This window comes from Culex quinquefasciatus, chromosome 2 (assembly GCF_015732765.1).
Source record: "Culex quinquefasciatus strain JHB chromosome 2, VPISU_Cqui_1.0_pri_paternal, whole genome shotgun sequence".
Classification (NCBI taxonomy): Eukaryota; Metazoa; Arthropoda; class Insecta; order Diptera; family Culicidae; genus Culex; species Culex quinquefasciatus.
In genome coordinates this window covers 14,209,001-14,230,403 of record NC_051862.1, presented here as the reverse complement: position 1 = coordinate 14,230,403, position 21,403 = coordinate 14,209,001, and the positions used below count along the sequence as shown (strand labels likewise).

At 38.6% G+C, this 21,403-nt stretch overlaps 2 protein-coding genes and 2 long non-coding RNA genes across 5 annotated transcripts; 1 reads left to right on the top strand and 3 right to left on the bottom strand.

Moving 5' to 3' along the window:
• Nucleotides 1–943: 943 nt before the first annotated feature.
• On the bottom strand, nucleotides 944–10,327 carry LOC119767475 (putative helicase MOV-10). The gene is made up of 5 exons (XM_038256154.1): nucleotides 10,136–10,327; nucleotides 9,969–10,023; nucleotides 5,064–6,187; nucleotides 4,688–5,001; nucleotides 944–2,469 (listed from the first exon to the last, which is right to left on the bottom strand). The coding sequence occupies exons 1-5, from the start codon at nucleotides 10,181–10,183 to the stop codon at nucleotides 1,062–1,064; spliced, it is 2,949 nt and encodes a 982-aa protein (XP_038112082.1). The 5' UTR covers nucleotides 10,184–10,327; the 3' UTR covers nucleotides 944–1,061.
• A 423-nt stretch (nucleotides 10,328–10,750) lies between these two features.
• LOC6032280 (putative helicase mov-10-B.1) lies at nucleotides 10,751–19,031 on the bottom strand. The gene is made up of 5 exons (XM_038255421.1): nucleotides 18,914–19,031; nucleotides 18,540–18,858; nucleotides 18,215–18,475; nucleotides 12,352–12,395; nucleotides 10,751–12,293 (listed from the first exon to the last, which is right to left on the bottom strand). The coding sequence occupies exons 1-5, from the start codon at nucleotides 18,979–18,981 to the stop codon at nucleotides 10,751–10,753; spliced, it is 2,235 nt and encodes a 744-aa protein (XP_038111349.1). The 5' UTR covers nucleotides 18,982–19,031.
• Nucleotides 12,683–14,617, top strand: LOC119767250. Of its 2 annotated transcripts, XR_005277414.1 has the most exons (4): nucleotides 12,683–12,852; nucleotides 13,139–13,398; nucleotides 13,495–13,597; nucleotides 14,531–14,617. It is a non-coding gene; the product is annotated as an uncharacterized LOC119767250 (long non-coding RNA). The 2 variants fall into 2 exon arrangements; XR_005277415.1 differs by lacking the exon at nucleotides 13,495–13,597 and having other exon boundaries at nucleotides 14,531–14,607.
• LOC119767249 lies at nucleotides 13,009–13,554 on the bottom strand. Its single transcript, XR_005277413.1, has 2 exons — nucleotides 13,415–13,554; nucleotides 13,009–13,365 (listed from the first exon to the last, which is right to left on the bottom strand). It is a non-coding gene; the product is annotated as an uncharacterized LOC119767249 (long non-coding RNA).
• Nucleotides 19,032–21,403: the final 2,372 nt, after the last annotated feature.

The window sequence follows — 21,403 nt, the reverse complement described above, 5'->3', positions numbered from 1 at the left end:
GATTTTTGCACTCGCTCCTAAATCCATCCAATTTGCTGATTTTCACTATTTAAACAACTAATTTTGCAAAACTTTTGATAGAAACTTGCTTGCTCACTTCTTATTGAACTATTTATCACTCGATTTCAGTTGAAAACGCTTTTAATTAGCTTTAATTGATTGTCAAAGTTCTGACCTGCCAACATTAGAGGCACGCTGGAATTAGATGCTGTTCAAGGTTCAATAAACAATTTTTTTTCGCTTTTTGGGTGTTTTTGAAATTGCCTTGAGCCGGAGTCAGGGATATTCAGAAATTAACCTAAAACTCTGTAGAAATTAAATAAATTTATATTTTGGTTTTTAAATGCTCGAAATAAAAAAAAAAATATGAAATTTAATTGTTAATTGTTAAAAAAGGCCGTCCACGTCAAGAATACGAATTTTACGATTTATTTTCGAATTCTGATAATTTCGAATTTTGGGATCATCAGTTAAAAAAATGAACGCCAGTCACTTTAAAACTGAAAAGATAAATAGGAGTGGAAATTTCGGATTTCCCCTTAAATCAAAAGTTGCTGCATTTAACGTCATTTATATTATGCTCTGGATTTCTAGTCAATTAAACAATTTACAGGCATTCTCTCACATCAGGTACTCACACACACGTGACTTTCACGACGCGTTCTAGAATTTTTCCAACAACTCCACGTTTGCAATCGCATGCAGCTGTTGCCTAAACCAGAGGTAGGGGAAATATGCCCATTTTAATCACTCTAAGCCGTTCGACCAATTCTCATCACTTTTGCCGTTTTCCGCTATAAAATCAACATTTTCAGATGTATCAACAATGGAGAGTTGCTTGCTCACTTTTGTTTGAGCTATTTATCGCTTTGGAACCGTCAAAAACACTTTATGAAAGCTGTAATTCATGATCAAAGTGCTGATAGGCCGATAATAGAAATAGGCTGAGAAAGGGTATAGTTCCCCTACGAAGAAAGCGCTTCTTCAATCTTTCTCGCATTGTTATTCACCGGAACGGGTTTCGCCGGAATGGACGCCACCTTCTTCACCACATTCGGCTTCTACTTCGCTGCCTGCTTCGGCGGATTCTCCTTTGGTTTCTGCTTCTTTTTATTGGCCTGATTCGCCGGAGCAACCGCCGGTTCCGTGGGCTTCACCAGTGCCCGATTCACGCGACAATACTTGATAAACTCCTTCCAGTGGGGGTCGTTTCCCAGCGTCGATGGATCGCCGACGATGATCATGAGCGCCTGGGCTCGCGTCAGCGTCACGTTGAGTCGTTTAACGTCCGACAGGAAGCCAACGCACTTGGTTCGCGTTCGTACCGTGGACACGATGATGATGGGTTTCTCTCGGCCCTGGTACTGCTCGACGGAACCGATCTCGATGTCGGCCCACTTGGGTTCGCGGAAGCGACTCTTGAGATGGGCCACCTGCAGGGCGTACGGCGAAATGACGCCAATGTCGGTCTGCTTAAACTCGCGCCCGTTGATGCCTTCCGCGAGGATCTTGCGGATGTACCACATGACCTGGTCCGCTTCAACCTCGTTGTACAGGCTGGTGGAGTTTTTGTCCTGCAGTGACTTCCCGACCAGAGGGTGAAAAATGATTGGGAAGTTCTGGTTGGGCAGTACGCTCCAGCCGAGTGCCCAGCCGGACACTTCCGGACTGGCTTTGGCGCGAAGTCGTGCTTCGTAGAACGTTTTGTTCGAATACTGCAAGATTGCAGTGTGGGACCGGAAGTTGTCCCGAAGTTGGGTGATGACTTGCCGGTTGTACTCCCCCGTCTCAGGGCTCTTCGCGTACAATCCGTGGTCAATCAACCGGTCCAACATGGACCTGCTTTGCGAGCTGTGGGACAGGTAATCGTACATGATGACCGGTCCCAGCTGGCGCGGATCCCCCGCGAGTACGACACTCGCGGTGACCTCGCTACCGAACGTGGCAATTCCAGCGATTGGAATCAGTGCAGAAATCTCTTTGGCACTGCCACATTCGTCGATAAAAACATAAGAAAAATGCTTGGCGGCAATCCGGGCCTGGTTCAACCGGCCGGCCGTCGCCAAGGTACAAACCACCACCCGGCTCTGGTAGATGTCTTCGTAGCAAAGCCTTTGGTAGATCCTCCCGTTCAAATTGGACACCTCCAACACTTCGTTGTCGAATTCGTCCACCTTGCGCGTGCACGACTTGGAGAAGAACCGAAAGATCGCATCGTCCGGAACAACGCCCAGAAGCCGGTTGGTCAGCTCGTTGGCGGCGAAGTTGGACGTGGCCGCTACCAGGACGTTCTCCTTGGGCCGTTGGTGATAGATTTGGCCGATCGCTTCGGCCAGCGTGGACGTCTTGCCCGTTCCGGGCGGTCCAAACAGGATGTAGGGGGCCGGAAAGGACGACTGATTTACGATGTTCCGCACGGCCGCCATTTGCTCCTCGTTGGAGGCGACGTTCTGGCGAATCCACTTGAATCTGGAAGGAGAACAATTAACAACTGACAAACTGCACAAATCCGTGGCGATTATTGCACTCGATCGTAATTTGTCATCGAAAAAATTACCATAGAAATAATCTCGATCTAGGTATTTGTTCAAAGTTTTGCAATTTCCTTGATACAAAATTAAAAGCAATTTTGTAAATTTGATAAATTCGGCAAATTTGGTAAGTTGTTTAAATTTGTTAAATTTGTTATTTAAAGAAAATGTTATATTTTTTTAATTTAGCCAATTTGTTAAATTTGGCGAATTTGGTAAATTTGGTGAATTTAATAAATTTCAAGATAAATTTGGTAAAATGCAAGGTAAAATTAGTGAATTTTGCATTTTTTAAAATTTGGTAAATTTTGTGAATTTTGCAAATTGGGCAAATTTTGTGAATTTTGTAAGTTAGGGACCATCAATAAACCACGTGGACACTTTAGGGGGAGGGGTTTGCTATATTTTTTGTTTTATTATTAACTGTTCACATTCATTTCTTTACTTCAAATTGTTTTACATTTTTGCATTGAATCGAATACATTTGGGTAAAAATGGCAAAATTGGTAAATTTGGTGAATTCGATAAATTCTGTAAAAATTGGTGCATGTTTTAAATTCTGTGTGTTTTTTTCATTTTGTAAATTAGGTAAATTTACCGTTAAATTTGGTGAATTCTATAAATTTGGTAAATTTAGAACAATAGTTAAATTTGGTAAATTAGGTAAATTTGGTTAATTTGGTAAATTCTGTAAATGGGGTAAATTTGGTAATTTTTTTTAAATTTTGTGAATTTTGTAAATTAGGTAAATTTTGCAAAACTGTTTTTGCTTATTTATAAATTTTGTAAATTTATGAAATTTTTAAATTTTAAAATTACGAAATTTTGATATTTGGAATTTTATTATCTTGAAATTTTGTAAGTTTTATAAATTTTGGGAATCTTATAAAATTTTTTTTTTGTAAATTTGGTAATTTTTGTAAATTTTTGAGAATTTTGTAAATTTGGAAACAATGCTTAATTTGGTTAATTTTGTAAATCTTTCAAGTTTTTTTTTTTAAATTTGGTAAATTTGGTACATTTTGTTTTTTTTTTAATTCTGTAAATTTTGTACATAATGTGGATTTGACATAATTGGTAAATTTTGTAAATTAGGTAAATTTGACAAAATTGGTTCAATTTGAAATATGATAAATTTGTAAAATTTGTCAATTTTGTAAACTTTGTAAATCTTGTAAATTTTGTAAAATTCCAAATTTTAAAATTATGATACTTCAAAATTTAAAATTCAGAAATTTTGAAATAAGAAATTTTGAAATTAGATTTTTTTAAATTTTAAAATCTTCAAATTTTGTAAAATTTGGTTAATTTGGCAAAATTGGTAAATTTAGTAAATTTAGCAAATTCAGTAAATTTAGTAAATTTAGTAAATTTAGCAAATTTAATAAATTTAGTAAATTAAGTAAATTTAGTAAATTCAGTAAATTTAGTAAATTTAGTAAATTTAGTAAATTTAGTAAATTTAGTAAATTCAGTAAATTTAGTAAATTTAGTAAATTTAGTAAATTTAGTAAACTTAGTAAATTTAGTAAATTTAGTAAACTTAGTTAATTTAGTTAATTTCCTAATTTTTTAAATTTTGTAAATTTTGTAAATTTAGTAAATATAGTAAATGTAGTAAATTTAGTTAATTTCCAATTTTTTTAAATTTTGTAAATTTTGTAAATTTTGTACATTTTGTAAATTTAGTAAATTTAGTAAATTTACTAATATTAGTAAATTTAGTAAATTTTGTAAATTTTGTAAATTAAGTTAATTTAGTTAATTTCAATTTTTTTAATTTTGTAAATTTAGTAAATTTAGTAAATTAAGTAAATTTTTAAAATTTAAAAAAATTTGTAAATTTAGTAAATCTAGTTATTTTTTTAAAATTTAATAATTTTGTAAATTTGGTTAAAATGTGTAAATTTTGTAAATTTTATATATATTTTTAGATTTTATCAATTTTATAAATTTAGTGAATTTAGTAAATTTGTCTAGTTTATAAAATTTACTCAAAATTTTGTAATTTTTTAATTTTTTTTTAATTTTGTAACTTTTGTATTTTTTTTTTTTGTAAATTTCGTAATCTTTTTTCATATATCTGCAGTCGTTAGTCGTAATTTGTCGATGGTAGATCAAATTCAATAATCACCAATCTGCCTCTGAAAACTCACTCCTTAATCGCCGGCAGCTTGCTCCGGCCAAAGTCGCTCGGGAAAGCCAGCTGCTGCATCGCCCTGCTTTCGAGCAGCTCCAACGCCTGGTACTCCAGCTGGAACGGACTCCGATCCGGAATAAACTCCAGCTTGTGGAAGTTGCCGTCCGGATTACCGAGCGGAAGCCCGTGCTCGAACAGCATGAGAACGCCCTCGAAATCGATTCGTTCCACCACGCCTTCGAAGGTTTCCATGCGTTCGCCAATTTCGATCGCCAGCAACACCACCACATCCTCCTTGAGCATCGAAGGACGCGCCTTGAACTGGTCGATCTGGAATTTAGGATGCTTGATTAGGGGAATGCCAAAAAAGCAGACTTACTAGAATCGCTTACAGAAATGGTGAAATACTTTGGAAACTTGGTCTTCTTCAGCTTCGGCTCCATGATGATGTAGCTGCGAAACTCTTGGATTTTGTACTCGTCCTCGATTTGGTTCAGCAGCGTCAGCTGCCGATGGTACCGATCGCCGCTCAGCGAGTTGGGCTCCTTAAAGCTCTCAATCTCCGCCAGGAGATCCGCCTGAGCCGGCGTGAAAGCGCCCCGGTTCTTAAACTTGTTCTTGTACAAAAACCGAACCGCCACCGGCACTGGAAAGTCCGGCAGCTTGGCCAGCTTGATCTCGGTCCGCCGAGCACGACTCTGACCCGCCTCCCTGAAGTGAAACTGTTCCACGATCTGGAAGTCTGCTTCTACCTCCACCCACGGAGTGGCCACGATCAACAGCGAGTAGGTCCGCGCCCCACTCAGCACCAAATCGTCCAGCGTGACCTGCTCCTCGAAGCAGTACCCCGGGGCCATCCGGAGCACCGTTTCGCCAAACAGCGAGTGCAGACACTCGTTTCCATCAAACACGAACACCGACCGAAGCACCAGCACCACGTTGGTCGCGTTGGTGATCTGAACCTCGAACATCGGCACGGCGCGCGGAATCTGCTGCAGCTGAACCTTGAACACCTGCCGCTTCAGCAGCCCGTTCCGGTCGTGAAGGTTCAGCATTGGTTTGAGCGAAAAGACGGCACCGTGGTCGCCGGACAGGTGCGCCCGGAGTTCGCGCTTCGTCCCGAACGGAAGCTGGCAGATCGCGCAGGAAACACGCACTGAATCGCCGAGAGGTTTTGCCACGCGGACGGCGGTTGCCTTTCGTTTGAGCTTCAGGTTGGAGGATTTTTTGTGCTTTTTGGACAGGAATTCGTCCATGGTGTTGGTACCGGGACGTCGGTTGGACTTTTGATGGGCCACGTTTTCCGATGGTTTGGTTTGGGCTGAGACGTTGCTGGTGGTGGCGGTTGCATTTTTCTTCTTTCGCGCAATCCTGGCTTCAATGTGAATGTTTTTCGTTTGGGGGTTGGGCTGTGGGGGCTGCTTCTTAACCTTTGGGGGTTTGGTCGAGGGGTTGTGATTGTTGTTCTTTGGGGGTTTGGGCTGCTTCTTGGTCTTTGCGGGTTTGGTCGTAGGAACTGAAATAGACGAGTCAAAAAAGACGATATTGACATTTTTAATTTTAAGGGTGCACAGCAACCGAAGAAGTTGTTGTCTTCTTATTCCAAATTTGTCAAACTTACGGACCCAATCCTGAAAGAATCTGATTGTCAAAATGGTCAAACTTTATTGTGAATAACTTTGAAGACTGTAATTTAGGGGATGAATAAAAAATCATATCGATAGTTCCCGTATTTTTGAAGATACTAAAATGTCTGTAACAGAAATCTGGGTGCAAAAGCGATGGTTGATGTGTACCGTTAAGGGTGCACAGCAACGAAGGAAGTTGTTGTCTTCTTATTCCAAAATTGTCAAATTTACGGACCCAATCCTGCAACAATGTGATTGTAAAAATAGTCAAACTTTGTTGTAAATTACTTTGTGGGCAGTACTTTAGGGGATGAATAAAAAATATTTCGATAGTACCCGTAATTTTGAAGATACTAAAATGTCTGTAACAAAAATCTGGGTGCAAAAGCTCTGTTTGATGTGCACCGTTAAGAATTAGGGTATTTGTCCCTATTTTGGGCTTAGTACGTATTTTGGGTCTACCAAACTCAATTCAACGAAATTGAGCATTTCACCAAATCTGGCAGGGATCTGCCACTTGAGAATGCTACATGCAGTCATTATCTTGATTATGGTGGGCAAGGATCATTCACTTTTTCCTCCTAAATTAGAAATAAAGCAAAAAATATATCACTCTTCACATTTTTCTTGGCAAATCGCTAGGTGCCCATTAGGTCCAAAATATTCACCACTTTTGCTTACCGCTTGTTGACACTCAGCGTCACGGTTTTCATCGCTCAGAACATGAATGAGAGCCGTCCCCCGAATCTCCAACCACCGGCAATGTGTTTTTATTGGTGGGTTGCACAATCCCATTGCAAAAACAATCACTAAACTGCCACCAAATCAATAAAATAATTGATTGAAGTTGCTTCGTCCATATCGGAGAGAAATGGATATATTTTCGGTACATTTGTGAATTCTACAAACTGTGCCAGTGTGTGTGCGCTTCTCGAATTTTACTATCTTTCTTGCATATTACGAGCTTGTTGTTTGGCTACGCAACAATTGTTTAATTATGTTTTAAACTCGTAAAGAATGATATAAATCATGTCCAAGCTAATTATGCACGTAATGCAAGTGAAATCAATCTTTCTAATGTTTACTTGTGGCTTAAAACATCACAATGATTTAGCATATTTGTCGACCGAATTTGTGCGGCTGTACTGTACGAGCTGGGGCTGAACCGTACGTCAAAAAAGTTCGCCACGTGCTTCGAGATTTCAACCAATCAGAAAGTAGGCCGAAAATATGCACAAAGAAGGTCGTATGCTAGGAGCAACATCCTCAAAATAGGGGCAAAAAGTGTTATAGTTTTTCGTGCTTTTACAGCGATATAAGGTATTTTTATCAAAATGTTGATAATGTACAAGCTTAAGCATTAAAAATCCAACTTATTCATGTATTACAAACTACGCTGCCAATAGCAGTCTTTGAGAATAAATCAAATTAAAAGTGCGCTCTGCTTAGTAGGCCCAAAATAGGGACAAATACCCTACTACAATTCCGATTCACACCAGTTTGCCTTTCTCACTTAGGATAATAATGAAAAAATAACTTCTTAATTAGGGCTCGTGAAAAAACCACGTGGTCTTAAAATTAAAGATGGTTTTCCATAGCAAAACTTTGCCGAAGACATCTGTTGCATTCTAGTCGGACCGCGAATAAATACATGTTTTGCCACAGATTAAAATATATTTATTACGGACAAACAAACTAAAATGTACAAAATATACAATAGACGAATGAAGCAGAGTCTAAAGCATCTACATGATGGCAGATCCAGCTGCGATCAGTGAGCCCAGATCTGCTGTTGTTTTCATGGTCCCAACAACATCAAAGCGTTCTGAAAAATGATGATGAATTTATAACATCGCCAATCAATCTCCCATTTCTCTAAAAACTTCCAGAGACACTATCAGCATGCTTGGTTGTTAACTAACAAAAGTTCATGAGATATTAGTTCGAGTTCCAGGGAACAAATTGGCTGAAGAGTGTGAAGAGATTAGTCCATTCTGAAAAATGTTACAGCATTTATAACATCGCTCTTCAAAACCCAATCTTATCTTTCAAGCCTCAATAAGCATTTCCCCAAAATTTGACCATCCGATTTCTTTTGAATTTTTCAATCTGGCTGAAACTTTTTGGTACCTCAATCTGAATCTTTTGAAGGATTTTTCTTATCGATTTGGTGTCTTCAGCAAAGTGGTTGGTATAAATTAGGACTAGACCGAAAAAATTACACAGGGAATCTGTTGTTGTTATTTTTTTAAATCACTTTTTGTCACAAAATTATTTAAAAAAAAAACAAATGCCAGAAAGGCCAAAAAATCCTTAAACAAATGATGATTAACAAAAAAGTATGTTCACAAATATATAAAATACCTAGGGCACACCCCTTTGTATGGGACCAATCTGCCAATTTTCAGGGGTCGTTTGTACATATAAAACTAGCATCTAGGCCAAATATGAGCTATCTAGATCAGGAAAATCGGAACACAAAGTTTGAAGGTTCAAAAAAAGAAAAAAAAAAAAATAAAAAGACTGCAAAGTTCAATTAAATTTAAATATTCAAAATGCATCTGAAAGGCATTTAAAATGCAACAAAATTAATGGTGAAACATCCCAATTGGTTAAATCTAAAGGAATTTATTATTATTATGTTATTTTTAAGTTTTTTGGAGAAAAAAATCTTTGCAAAATATTTGTTACAGCCTAACATGAAAACGGCACATTTTATCAAAACATTGAAAGGCCGTTGCAAATATTTTTCAAAGTTTACCTTTCGAAATTTACATAACATTTCAAAATGGGAAAAAGAGTTTATGGATCGAGTAATAGAGGGGGGATAGTTAGATGAAAATTCATAAATACCAGGGATGGAATAATCGCAAAAAAATCAATTTCGCTAGCGAACTTTCTTCACCCGCGAAAGAGAGAGGAGGCAAATCACGCAAAAGAAAATCGCTCCCGAATTTCTTCAAGAAAATCAATCTGCTGATGATTTTTTGTGAATTTCCTTGTCAGCACCACTTAAACACATTTATTTCACTTTGTTTACGCACATTGCCCATCTACAAAATGTGACAGGTCGTTTTTCGACGTGTGACGTTACACTTGCAAGTGTATTAGTGAATGAGATGTTCCGCCGAATAATCAAGATGATGATTTTTTTAGATTCCTTTTACCGATCTTTCGTGCGCGAGAGAGGAGAGCCATGCTCCCTTCGGATTTTTTCTCTTGATGAACGTCCTATGATTTTCTTTTGATGATGATTATTCCATCGCTGGCTGTGCCTGATCGATTTTACCATTTTTAGAATCAATAACTTTTTTTCTAATAAAAGTTAATCAACTAAAAGCAGGTACAGTTTTATTACCCTTTGTGCTTTTGTATAAGCAGAAATTGAAGATTTCTCAGTTTTTTACTACCTTCTGTAGTTTAACTGCTCAGTGATGTCATATAGCAGTGTAAGTTGCTTATCTTGAAGTAGCTACTTCAGAAAAAGGTTTTTTTTTTATTAAATAAGAAACAAATATAAAACAATTTCCTGCAAGTCTAATTCATATATTTAACGGTGTTGCACCTGAATCAGAAAAAAAACGGGAATCCCCGATTTACAGTCCACAAAATCACTGATAGAACGTGACAACAAAAAAGGTGCAAACATGCACTTTTCAAATGACTCACCATCGACAGGCGCCGACCGGACACTGCTAGCCGGCTTATCTGGTTGCAGTTTGAGCTGTGGCAGACAGGGAAAAAAAATCACAATGTTTATGTAAGTTTATTGTTTGTAAACACAACTGATTCGATGAAAGTAAAGCTTGTTTAGGCTAGAAAAATGAAACAAGTACCTTGGTCAGCATTTCCACCACCGTTCCGATCGCCGGATTAGAATCCATTTTGACCGGCAAAACTAATAGCAAAACTACACAACAACAAAGCACGACACAAAACTGCCAAAACAATAATACTGATTGTGTTGTCGCGTCAGGAAAATCCCTGTTCGAAGGAGCAAAGCTGATGAAAGACTGATGGGGACGCGATCGAAGTAATCGATGATCAGCTGAAAACCCACTTTAGAGTGGGGGAGAGCGAGAGCAAGAGAGACGCGCAACGCTGAGAGAGATGGTGACGCCGGCTTTGGATTGGCTGAAAATTTTGAATTTTGACGGGCGCCAAAATCGGCTGATAAGAGAGGGCGCCTACTGAGAGCGAAAACGTGGCGAGTTGCATCCTTGCGTCCATGGATATGTGAAAATTGATTATCGTCGTTTTTTTTATTTCTCACAAGTAAAACGTGCACAAATTTTCCATTCAAAAATACGTGGTTTTATTTAGAACTATTTGAGGACTTTTAGAAAGAATTTGGTGAAACGTTCACTTTGACTTTCTTTCGTCTCAATTACCCATTTAGCTTAATAAAAAAAGGCATTTTTTGTCGCGAACTCAGATTTCTTGAATTTTTATTATTTTTGCTGCAATTTCGATACATCTTTTGGTTCATCTAATGAATGAGTTATTGCAAGATTTTGCAATCTAGACTGAATTCCGGCAGTTTTAAGTTGAACGTCAAGTTCAGGCTCAGTAAATCGCTGAGTGTGTAACGGAGTTTTAACCGATTTCTTAGGTGCTTTTTTGCTATGTTTTTTCACTCTAAATGGCGCTACCCGCCAAGTCAGCGGCCAATTCGCCATGCTCTGAATAAAAGCACCATTTTTTCGGCAATACTGAATAAAATCCTTCCAGTAATCGATCTTTTCCAGCGTCTCCGGATCGCCAACGACAATCATGAGGGCTTGCGCCCTCGTTAGGGAAACATTTATCCGTTTAGCGTTGTTCAGAAACCCAGCACTGTTGCTGCGGGATCGAACCATGGACATGATCATGATGGGCTTTTCGCGTCCCTGGTACTGCTCCGTTGAACCGACTTCGACTCCATCCAAATCGTGATCTTCAAGAAGCTCTTTGATGTGGCGAACCTGGCTTGCGTACGGAGTAATAACTCCAATCGAACCTTCCTGGACTTGCTTTCCACAAATTCCGTTCTTGACGATTATCTCCACGTACGTTAATACTTGATCGGCTTCCAGCTCGTTATACATGCTGGATGAATTCTTATGCTGCATGGTCTGGCCAACGACGGAGTGGAAGATCAACGGGAAGGTACGATTCGGCAGACGATCCCAACCCACCGCCCAGTGAGACTTTTCGGGAGAAGCTTTCGCCCGAAGTTGACCGTCGTAAAACGTAAGATTCGGGAACTCCAACAAAGCTGGATGGGATCGGAAGTTATCCCTGAGTTGCGTTATGACCTGCGGATCATACTCCTTTGCGTACAATCCATTGTCCGCGATACGCTCCAGTAGAGACACGCTGTGGGTTGTATCGTTGAGATAGTCGTACGGAATAACCGGCCCAAGTTGCTTCGGATCCCCTGCCAGGACGATACTGGCTGTAATTTCACTGCCGTGGACACCAATGCCGATTATCGGGACCAGGCTGGAAACCTCTTTGGCGCTTCCACATTCATCGATAAAGATGTAGCTGAAGTGGTTCTTGGGAATATCCGAACCAACGAGTCGACCTGCGGTAGATGCGGTACAAAGAACCACTCGACACGGACGAATGTCCTCGTAAAACTCCTTGCTGTCCATACCGATATGCCAGCGGTTTAGATTTGACACAAACAAAACATCCTGCGCGATGTCTTTCTTTTTGCGCGCACAGGACCTGGCAAAGAAGCGAAAGATATCTTTTCCGGGAATGATTTCCAGCAGTCGGCTGGTAAGCTCGTTGGCGGCCGAATTCGACGTTGCCACTGCGAGAACATTCGCCGCGGGTCGAAGTTTGTAGATCTGACCGATGGCCTCTACCAGTGTGGATGTCTTGCCCGTTCCGGGTGGACCAAACAGAACGTAGGGCGCCGGGAAAGAAGTTTGATTGACAATGTTCCGAATGGCCTGTACTTGTTCCACGTTTGAAGCGATACTTTCACGGAACCATTCAAAGCTAAAACATAAATTAAATAAACGTTTTAAATCGTTACTAATGCAGAATTGACCATTACCTGGAAAAATCAAGCGATTCGTTCCCGGTATAAGAATTAGCAAAAAACACTGTTATGTACACCCCTCGTTCGTTGTACTAAATTAGAACGCAAATGTCAAACGTAGAGCGTAACGTTCTGAAACGACTTCGCTGTGAGGTTGAATAAATCTTTCCCTTTTATCATCTAGAACTCAAACCGAGCACATCTTTTCTAAAAAATCCGGACTTCTTCGTATTAATTGGCGACGAGGAAAAAGAGTTTTCTCAGTTTTCCTCGGTGGAAATCGGTGTAGGCAAGCGCATCGGTTGGAGGAAAATTTGGGAGAAGTTTTTCTTTGGTTACCGGGAAATCGGTGATAACTGATTGGCCCGTGAAGCAGCGGAATTTTTGTTTCGTGTGAAAAAGGCAGTCGGTGATAATCGATTGTCCCGGAAGACTACGGATTTGGTCCGTGTGAAAAGACAGTCGGTGATAATCGATTTGTCCAGAAAATACAGAATTGTCCGTGTGAACACGTCGGTAAGCAGCAAGTTGACGAAGGAAAGAACAAAAGGAATCGCACGAGGGGCAGACAAAAGAGAAGCCATTTTGTTTTCTTTCCCTGACGCGGAGCGTGGAAAAAGTGGTTTTTTTTGGAGTTTTCTGTAGACGGTTAAGCAAAAAAAAAGTGCAGTGTTCGTGGTGTAGAACCTCTTTTTTATTATTGAAACTATAACAATAATTAATTTTTAACGACTGCCTGTTTACGGCAGGTCTAATATCTTTGTTTGAAGAGTAATAAGAGTGTAATCTTTTGTTTTAACAGGGTCGATCCGAGGAGCCGGACATTTTGGTGTTTTCTGGCCGGGCGGTGTGTTCTGCCTTTTGTGACGTGTCGGGAATCATCAACGAGGCGGTGGATTGTCCTTCCGGTGATTTCGGAACAGAACCAAGTGATTTCGACGTTGTCGGAAGCTGATAGGTGACCGGCTGGTAATTTCTGTCGCTACGGGTGAGCGGGGAACGAGCCACGTGTTGCAGTACCTGGAAGCGCTGATTTTTTGAGGTTAAGTTGCCGCTGTGTGGGTGAGTCACTTCAAACCTTTATATATATTGATTTTGAGCCAGACTAATAGGTCTCCTTGTGCTTTTTTTTATTTTTTTAAAAACTATTGATTGAAGTTTGTTGAAATGAGCCAAGGAGGCATGGTTTCATCCATCGAGCCGTTCCGCAAGGGTTCTTCGTTTTCGGACTGGATTTGCCGTCTGAAATATACATTCGACGGTAATGACGTGACAGATTCTAAAAAACAAAAAGCTCACTTTATGAATTTATGCGGTCCTTATCTATTTACTCAACTTAAAACGATTTATAATGAGAAGGATTTGGCCAATGCAACCTTCAACGATATTGAAGCCAAACTTAAATTGAAGCTAGATAGGGTAGAACCTGACCTTGTTCAAAGATTCCGGTTGAGTCTGCGTAATCAGCAGCCTGACGAAACGGCAGAAGAATTTGTACAGGCCGTCAAGCTGCAGGCGGATTTTTGTGGTTTCGGTGCCTTTCGTGATGTGGCCATCCAAGACCGCATTTTGGCGGGCTTAAGGGATGATCGGTTGAAGGAAATGTTGTTGAAGGAGGAAGGTTTAACGTTAGATAAAATGGATAAACTAATTACGACGTGGAATATAGCCAGGGATAACGCGCATGCATTGAACAATAACAACAACAACTTCAATTATTATAATCTTCCTGTCGGGTTTATCGATCAATATTCTCCACAACAACATAATTTTCGTTCTTCTGGGCAAGTGAACAACTTTCGTAGATCGGTGCATGAGAGATTAGGTTTTCGTCCGTACATTAGGCAAAACTCACAGTCACAAAATAACAACAATAATAATAACTACAGACGTGATGCGAACAATTTTTATCATCGTAATCAAAATCATCGCTATTCTGGCAGATACAACACACAATACAATAATCGCAATGCCAATCACACAAACAACAACAACAGAAACAATCAACAACCGAACCGTTACAATAACAAAAATTTTAGAAATAATGAATCAAACAGTAGATATGGGCAAGGTTCTCAGCCAGAGTTAGAAGAGGAATCTGTGGTAGTCTGTGAATATTGCGGGGTTCCTGGCCATGTGAAACGCAAGTGTTTTACTCTCAAGAATTTGAAGCGTGATGTGGTCAAATTTGTAGATCTAGCGAAACCTGGAACCAGTTCAGAGAAGCAGCTCACGGACATGATGGGTCGATTGACAACAGCTGGCGACATGGCTGGAAGTGACAGCGATGATAGTTACTCGAATGGAACTCAGGTGAATTGCAGTGTATGTGTGTGGAGTCCATTAATAAGATTAGTGAGCCATGTTTGATGAATGTCAAACTTGATGATATTTTGGTGTCGATGGAAGTAGATTGTGGTTCTACGGTTACTGTGATGGGCAAGAGCCAATATTTTACTCTTTTTGACAAACCTTTGAAACAATGTGATAAGCAACTTTTGGTGGTGAACGGAAACAAGCTGGAAATTGAGGGAGAAACAGATGTGTTAGTTGAGCTCAATGGTTCTAGACATGTTTTGAAGCTTCTTATTTTGAATTCAAACTTTAAATTTATTCCACTTTTTGGCAGGAACTGGATGGATATTTTCTTCTCTCAATGGAGGCAATTTTTTTTTCTAGCAATTTGATTGTTGATGAACAAGTCAATAGTTTAACTACACCAAAACGTGAAGAATTGATTGAGGAAATTAAAAATGATTATGGTGAGGTTTTCATTAAGGATTTTTCTACTCCTATTAAAGGTTTTGAAGCTGAATTGGTTTTGAGGAGTGATGTGCCCATTTTTAAAAAGGCTTATGACGTACCTTACAGGTTAAGGGAGAAAGTTTTAATTTATTTAGATCGATTGGAGAAACAAAATGTGATAACTCCGGTAAAGTCGAGTGACTGGGCGTCTCCTGTTATTGTTGTAATGAAAAAAGATAATCAGATTAGATTGGTGATTGACTGCAGGGTCTCAATCAACAAGGTGTTGGTTCCAAATTCCTATCCTTTGCCGGTTGCATGTGATTTATTTGCTAAATTGGCAAATTGCAAGGTTTTTTGTTGTTTGGATTTGGAGGAGCTTATACTCAACTTGCTTTATCGGAGAGGTCCAGAAAATTTATGGTTATTAATACTATTAAAGGTTTGTTTACATATAACCGTTTACCACAGGGGGCTTCTCCTAGTGCGTCAATTTTTCAATTTGTCATGGACCAAATATTGGGTGGCATTGAAAATGTTTTCTGTTACTTGGATGATGTGTTAATAGCAGGAGAGAATGTTGATGATTGTCGTCAGAAGCTGTTAATTGTTTTGGACAGACTTGCGAAGGCAAACATTAAAGTAAATTGGGAAAAGTGCAAATTTTTGTGCCTGAATTAAATTATTTGGGACATATTATTGGGGAGAAAGGTTTAATGACCAGCCCTGACAAAATTTCAACTATACAAAAGCTAAAGTGCCTACAAATGTACATGAACTAAAGTCTTATTTGGGATTGATTAATTATTATAACAGATTTGTGCCTAATTTATCTTCCAAGTTATATCATCTCTACAATTTGTTGAGGAAAAATGTTAAATTTGTCTGGAGTCATGATTGTGACACGGCATTTCAAGAAAGTAAACAATCTTTGATTAAAGCCAATATTTTGGAGTTTTATGATCCCCATAAAGAAATTGTTGTGGTGTCTGACGCCTCGGGCTATGGTCTGGGAGGAGTAATTGCTCATGTAATTGACAAGGTTGAAAAACCAATTAGTTTTACCTCTTTTAGTTTAGATGACGCACAAAAAAAGTATCCAATTCTGCATTTGGAAGCTTTGGCATTAGTTTGTACTATTAAGAAATTTCATAAATATTTATTTGGACAAGAGTTTATTGCTTACACTGATCACAAACCCTTGCTGGGGATTTTCGGCAAGGAGGGCAAAAACTCAATATTTGTAACGAGACTTCAACGCTATATTTTGGAGCTGTCCATTTACAAGTTTGAGCTCAGATACAGGCCTTCTGCGAAAATGGGAAATGCGGATTTTTGTTCGCGATTTCCATTGGAGCAGGCGGTGCCTGCTGAGTTAGATCAAGATTTTGTTCGGAGCATAAATTTCAGTAACACATTGCCAATAGATTATGTTATGGTTGCGAAGGTGACAAAGGACGACGTTTATTTACAACAAATTATTAACTATCTGCGTGATGGTTGGCCGCTTAAGTTTGACAAACGCTTAATGGACGTTTTTGCAAATCAGAAAGATTTGGAAGTAGTTGAAGGGTGCGTTTTGTACCAGGACAGGGTGGTTATACCACGTTTAATGCAAAGCGGAATTTTGACACTTTTGCATGCCAATCACGCAGGGATAGTGAAAATGAAACAGTTAGCACGAAAACATGTCTATTGGTTTGGTATAAACAAAGATATTGAAAGCTTTGTCTCAACTTGTGATGTATGCGCTAGCATGGCAGTGGTGCCAAAACCAAAAATTTTGTCTCAGTGGACTCCAACAACAAGACCATTTAGTAGGATACATATTGATTTTTTCCATTTTTCTCATAGCAATTTTCTTTTAATTGTGGATTCAAACACAAAGTGGTTAGAGATTGAGTGGATGAAGAAAGGTACGGATTGTGCCAAAGTATTGCAGAAATTGGTTGCATATTTTGCAAGATTTGGGTTACCAGATGTTTTGGTATCGGACGGCGGTCCTCCATTTAATTCTCATGCATTTGTTTCATTTCTTGAAAAACAGGGCATTAAGGTGTTGAAAAGTCCACCATATAATCCATCTAGTAATGGCCAAGCTGAAAGGCTGGTGAGAACTGCGAAGGATGTTTTAAAGAAGTTTTTACTAGAACCTGCAATGGCTGAGATTGATTTGGAGAACCAGATTAGTTTGTTTTTGATGAATTATAGGAACAATGTAGTTTCTAGTACCGGGCAACTTCCTGCGGAAAAGGTGTTCAATTATAAACCTAAAACTTTGCTTGATTTACTTAATCCCAAAAACAATTATAAGCAGCATCTTCTCAAGCAACAATCCTCGCCTGATGAAAACCTAGATGATTGTCTTAGGGATGTGGAAGTTTCTAATGACTTTTTAAAAGATCTGATTCCAGGGGATGTTGTATGGTACAAAAACCATAATGCGCATATCCCAAACAAATGGATTAGAGCACATTTTCTAAAACAATTTTCCAAAAACTTATTCCAGGTGTCGGTTGGAAGCGCTCGGGTGATGGCCCACAAGATGCAGCTTAAACCCCATCACGAGCGTAAGGAGCGCCCGAATGTGCACCTGTTTCCGGTGGTGCACGGCGAATACGAGGGCGAGGAGGAAGCAGTTTGTACGGCTGCAGCAGATATTAGTTCGGAAGAAGAATTTCGAGGATTTCCGGTGATGGCTGGAGGAAAAAGAAGAAAAAGAAGTGCGCTTACGGCAGAATTGCCTGAAGAGTATCCACGTAGATCAAAAAGGCTCAGAAAGCCGATTCATGATTTGAATTATCAATATAATTAGTGAATTCAGAAGACTAGGATTTTTTTTAAATTAAATAATCATTAAAAGTGATATCAGAGAATTAGGAAAAAAAAAACAAATTCGTTCAGATAAATTAACTAAATTGAATTGTATTCATTAGAAATCTTTCTTGCTAAAAGAGGGAGGAGTTGTTATGTACACCCCTCGTTCGTTGTACTAAATTAGAACGCAAATGTCAAACGTAGAGCGTAACGTTCTGAAACGACTTCGCTGTGAGGTTGAATAAATCTTTCCCTTTTATCATCTAGAACTCAAACCGAGCACATCTTTTCTAAAAAATCCGGACTTCTTCGTATTAAACACCTTCTCGATAACGCTCTGCTGTAGATTCTCAAGTGCTCGATACTCCATTTTAAACGTAGTTCTCTCGGCAAGAAACTCAAGTTTGATCACCCTGTGGCACGGAAGTGCCTTTTCTGTAAAAATCGTAACACATTCCCTGTGCACTTTGTCCACGGTTCCTGTGACCTTTCTAGTTTCATCCGAGTATTCTTCGATGCTGAACCGCACCCCAACGTCTTCCTTTATTGCAGCTAAAAATTTGGACAACTGATACGTCTGAAGAAAAAAAAAATCCCATTATTCTCGAATCCTCCCAACCAAGCAAACATTTCCTCCATACTGGAATTTGGCACTTGAAACCTCCAACATCTCGATCAACTAGATCTGGCCTGGGTGTCAAGGTAGGTCCAACTACGAAGCAATCCTGGAACTCATAGTTCACGTGTACATCTTCGATTTGGTTCAACAACTCCAGCCTCGGTTTATAGTTGTCCACCGTCAGCGGTGATCCTTGCTTTGCCTCCGTAACTTCAGCCAACAGGAGATTTTCCTCCGAATCGTACGCATCGGAAGGCTTGAACTTATTCTCGTATAGTGTCCATACCGTCGGTGGAACCAAGTATTCGTCCAAGTCGTCATCTTGGAGCAGTCTGTGCGATCTGAACCAATAAAATTTAAAAAAAAATCCCCTTAAAAACATCAAATTATAACTACCTCTCGTAACAACTTCTTCGCGGACGGAATTCACTAAACATCGATCTTGAATGATGCGAACGATACATTCTTCAAAAGTTTTCCTAACTGCACTATGCGGCTCCAACTCGAAGAGTGATCCGTCGAGAAAACGACTCTGAACTCGTACAGCCAAAAGCAGAGCTGGGGTTGGAGATAAATGTGAACAAATGCACAACTTGTCAACCTACAAACGGGCCCAAATTACCCTCCAATAAGAGTAAACAGTTTGTATATTACAAACAAGAAAATAAAAAGCGTACGTTGCAAATCAAACATCAAGCAGGAAATAAATGCTCCAGAAAGCCCTCCAACTTGAGGCACGTTGCTGTAAAATCGCCTAGTCCTGGAAGCGTTTTCTGACTAATTTCTTACTATACAAATAGCACTGTAGGGGAGAGTGGGGAGACTTGATCCCCTTTTTTTGTATCGCACATAACTCTGTCAATTTCTCACAAAACTTTGATCTTTTTGCATGAATTGATAGCTTAAACATTCAACTATGTTTGGCTGATAAGGGTATTTCATCAGATAAACTCTTAGAATAATGCCAAGCGTTTTATAAAAATATTTTAAACCGGCATTTTCAAAATGTTGGGGGTAATTTGATCCCCCTTTCAACATTTTGAAGAAATCTTAAGCAAAATGTTTCTTATTATTCCAAACTTTTAATTTTCTATAAGATACACCAATTTCACATTAAAACTGTACGTTTGTGTTCAAAATATAACAAGTTTAGCATGTAAAATATTTAAAAACTTAAAATTTTCCTTTTTAGACCAAAATTGAGCATGTTTACAAAAGCTGGTATTTTTTGTTTACAAAACTTTTGAAAAATGGTTCAAACTGCAGTTAGTTATGTACAACTATACTGAAGGAAACTATGTACGAAAACCTAGCCAAATTATTTAATCTTGAGGCTGATTCCAGTGACTGTAAAAATGCAGGGATCTAGTCTCCCTAAACGCACTTTTTTAAACAATTGATTGTAAAAATAGTATGACGATAAATTTAACGTCAAATGCGTAAGGGTTTCAGAGTTGATATGTTTATCATACAATTCATGTATAAAAATATTTTTTTGAATAATTTTTGAGTGTTTTCTATACTTATCATAACAAAGAAAAAAGATCTCTTGGATGTTTTTTGCAGCACTTCTTCGAAAAATGTGTGTAACTCAATCCAAACATTTTTTATTTTTTTTCTTTGTTTTCTACATTGAGTTTTAGTCAATTTCGCACAACTTTCTAGAACAAAGCTAATTGCTTTACCCACATGCTGACGAAATACAGGCTTGGGATCAAGTCTCCCCATTCTCCCCTGCAATCTTGCGCATATTGGGCAAGCGTGGCCCTTTGTTGACAACTTGTGGGAGAATTTTCACAAGTAACATAATTCCGAAACAGCGCATTTAACGGAACTTAAAAATTGGTAAACTAACCTATTGACTGTGGGTTATTATGTGAAACACTGACATTTAGGCAGTCATTTACGAAAAAATCATTAGTTTCAAATTTGAAAATACCTAATTATTTATAAGTCCTTTGCAATTTTTTGTAACTCAAATGATTTGTAGCATTTTTTTCTGGACTATTTTAAAGTTTGCTGATTTTGAAATATGGACGTTGGACCGTCAACTGGGACGAATCGGGACTACAGTCTGAATAGGGACAGCAGTTTTTAGAGCACTTAGAAGTTTGAAATTTGGAAAACGATGTACTATTTCTGTTGTTCTGTGTGTGTTCTACCCCAAAACCAGTCAAAAATATCCAAATATTGAGCAGTTACAAGGCTAAACATTTCAATTAAAAGTAAAAAAAACTTTTTTTAAGCTGTAGGAGAAGGTGGGGCATATGGGGCAAGAGGAACAATCGCTCGTACGGCCGTAATTTTTACAATTTTTATTATTTCCAGTATGAGGAATTGTTGCTAGCAATGCAATTAGCTGATTCTACTACCACATAACCGCCAAAACGACGTAAACGCCACGGGGCATAAGATTTAATGAAGTTTTTTTTCAAAACCTTTGTTTTCTTATAATATTGGGATAGTACAAAATAAGGCTTAGGGTTCGTTTTAAGGCTCATTTTATCAAAATGCTATTTTTCCTAGATCAGTTGTGTCCCTACCAATGACATGCACCTATTACAAAGTATGATAATTATTAATTATTTTTGTTTACAGCTTTTAAAAACGTTACTTAATCCACCATAAGGTGGTTGGTGCCTTCCTCGCATTCATGTTGTATTTTAGGTTGTATTTACAAATTAATTGAGGAGTTTTTTTTTTTATTTATTTTTTCATTTATTTTTTTATATTTATTGATTTTACTTGAACAGCAATTTTCATTTTTTTTTTACCAACTCTCCAAAATAAAGGAGAAAAGTCTCATGAGTTATATATTTCAGTAAAAAGTTCGTGTAAATCTTTGTCGAGACAAAATGATGCAGCAACATAATTAATACAGATTTT

What these genes read in the sequence shown, in the direction of transcription:
- LOC119767475 (XM_038256154.1), bottom strand. Translation starts at nt 10,183, where the DNA reads ATGGATTCTAATCCGGCGATCGGAACGGTGGTGGAAATGCTGACCAAG. An exon ending in CCGGTCGGCGCCTGTCGATG is followed by an intron (nt 6,188 to 9,968) that starts GTGAGTCATTTG and finishes CGTCTATTTCAG; the next exon opens with TTCCTACGACCAAACCCGCA. An exon ending in CAAAGTATTTCACCATTTCT is followed by an intron (nt 5,002 to 5,063) that starts GTAAGCGATTCT and finishes CCTAAATTCCAG; the next exon opens with ATCGACCAGTTCAAGGCGCG.
- LOC6032280 (XM_038255421.1), bottom strand. Translation starts at nt 18,981, where the DNA reads ATGTATCGTTCGCATCATTCAAGATCGATGTTTAGTGAATTCCGTCCG. An exon ending in CGAAGAAGTTGTTACGAGAG is followed by an intron (nt 18,859 to 18,913) that starts GTAGTTATAATT and finishes TTATTGGTTCAG; the next exon opens with ATCGCACAGACTGCTCCAAG. An exon ending in GCGTTATCGAGAAGGTGTTT is followed by an intron (nt 12,396 to 18,214) that starts AATACGAAGAAG and finishes ATAACAGTGTTT; the next exon opens with TTTGCTAATTCTTATACCGG.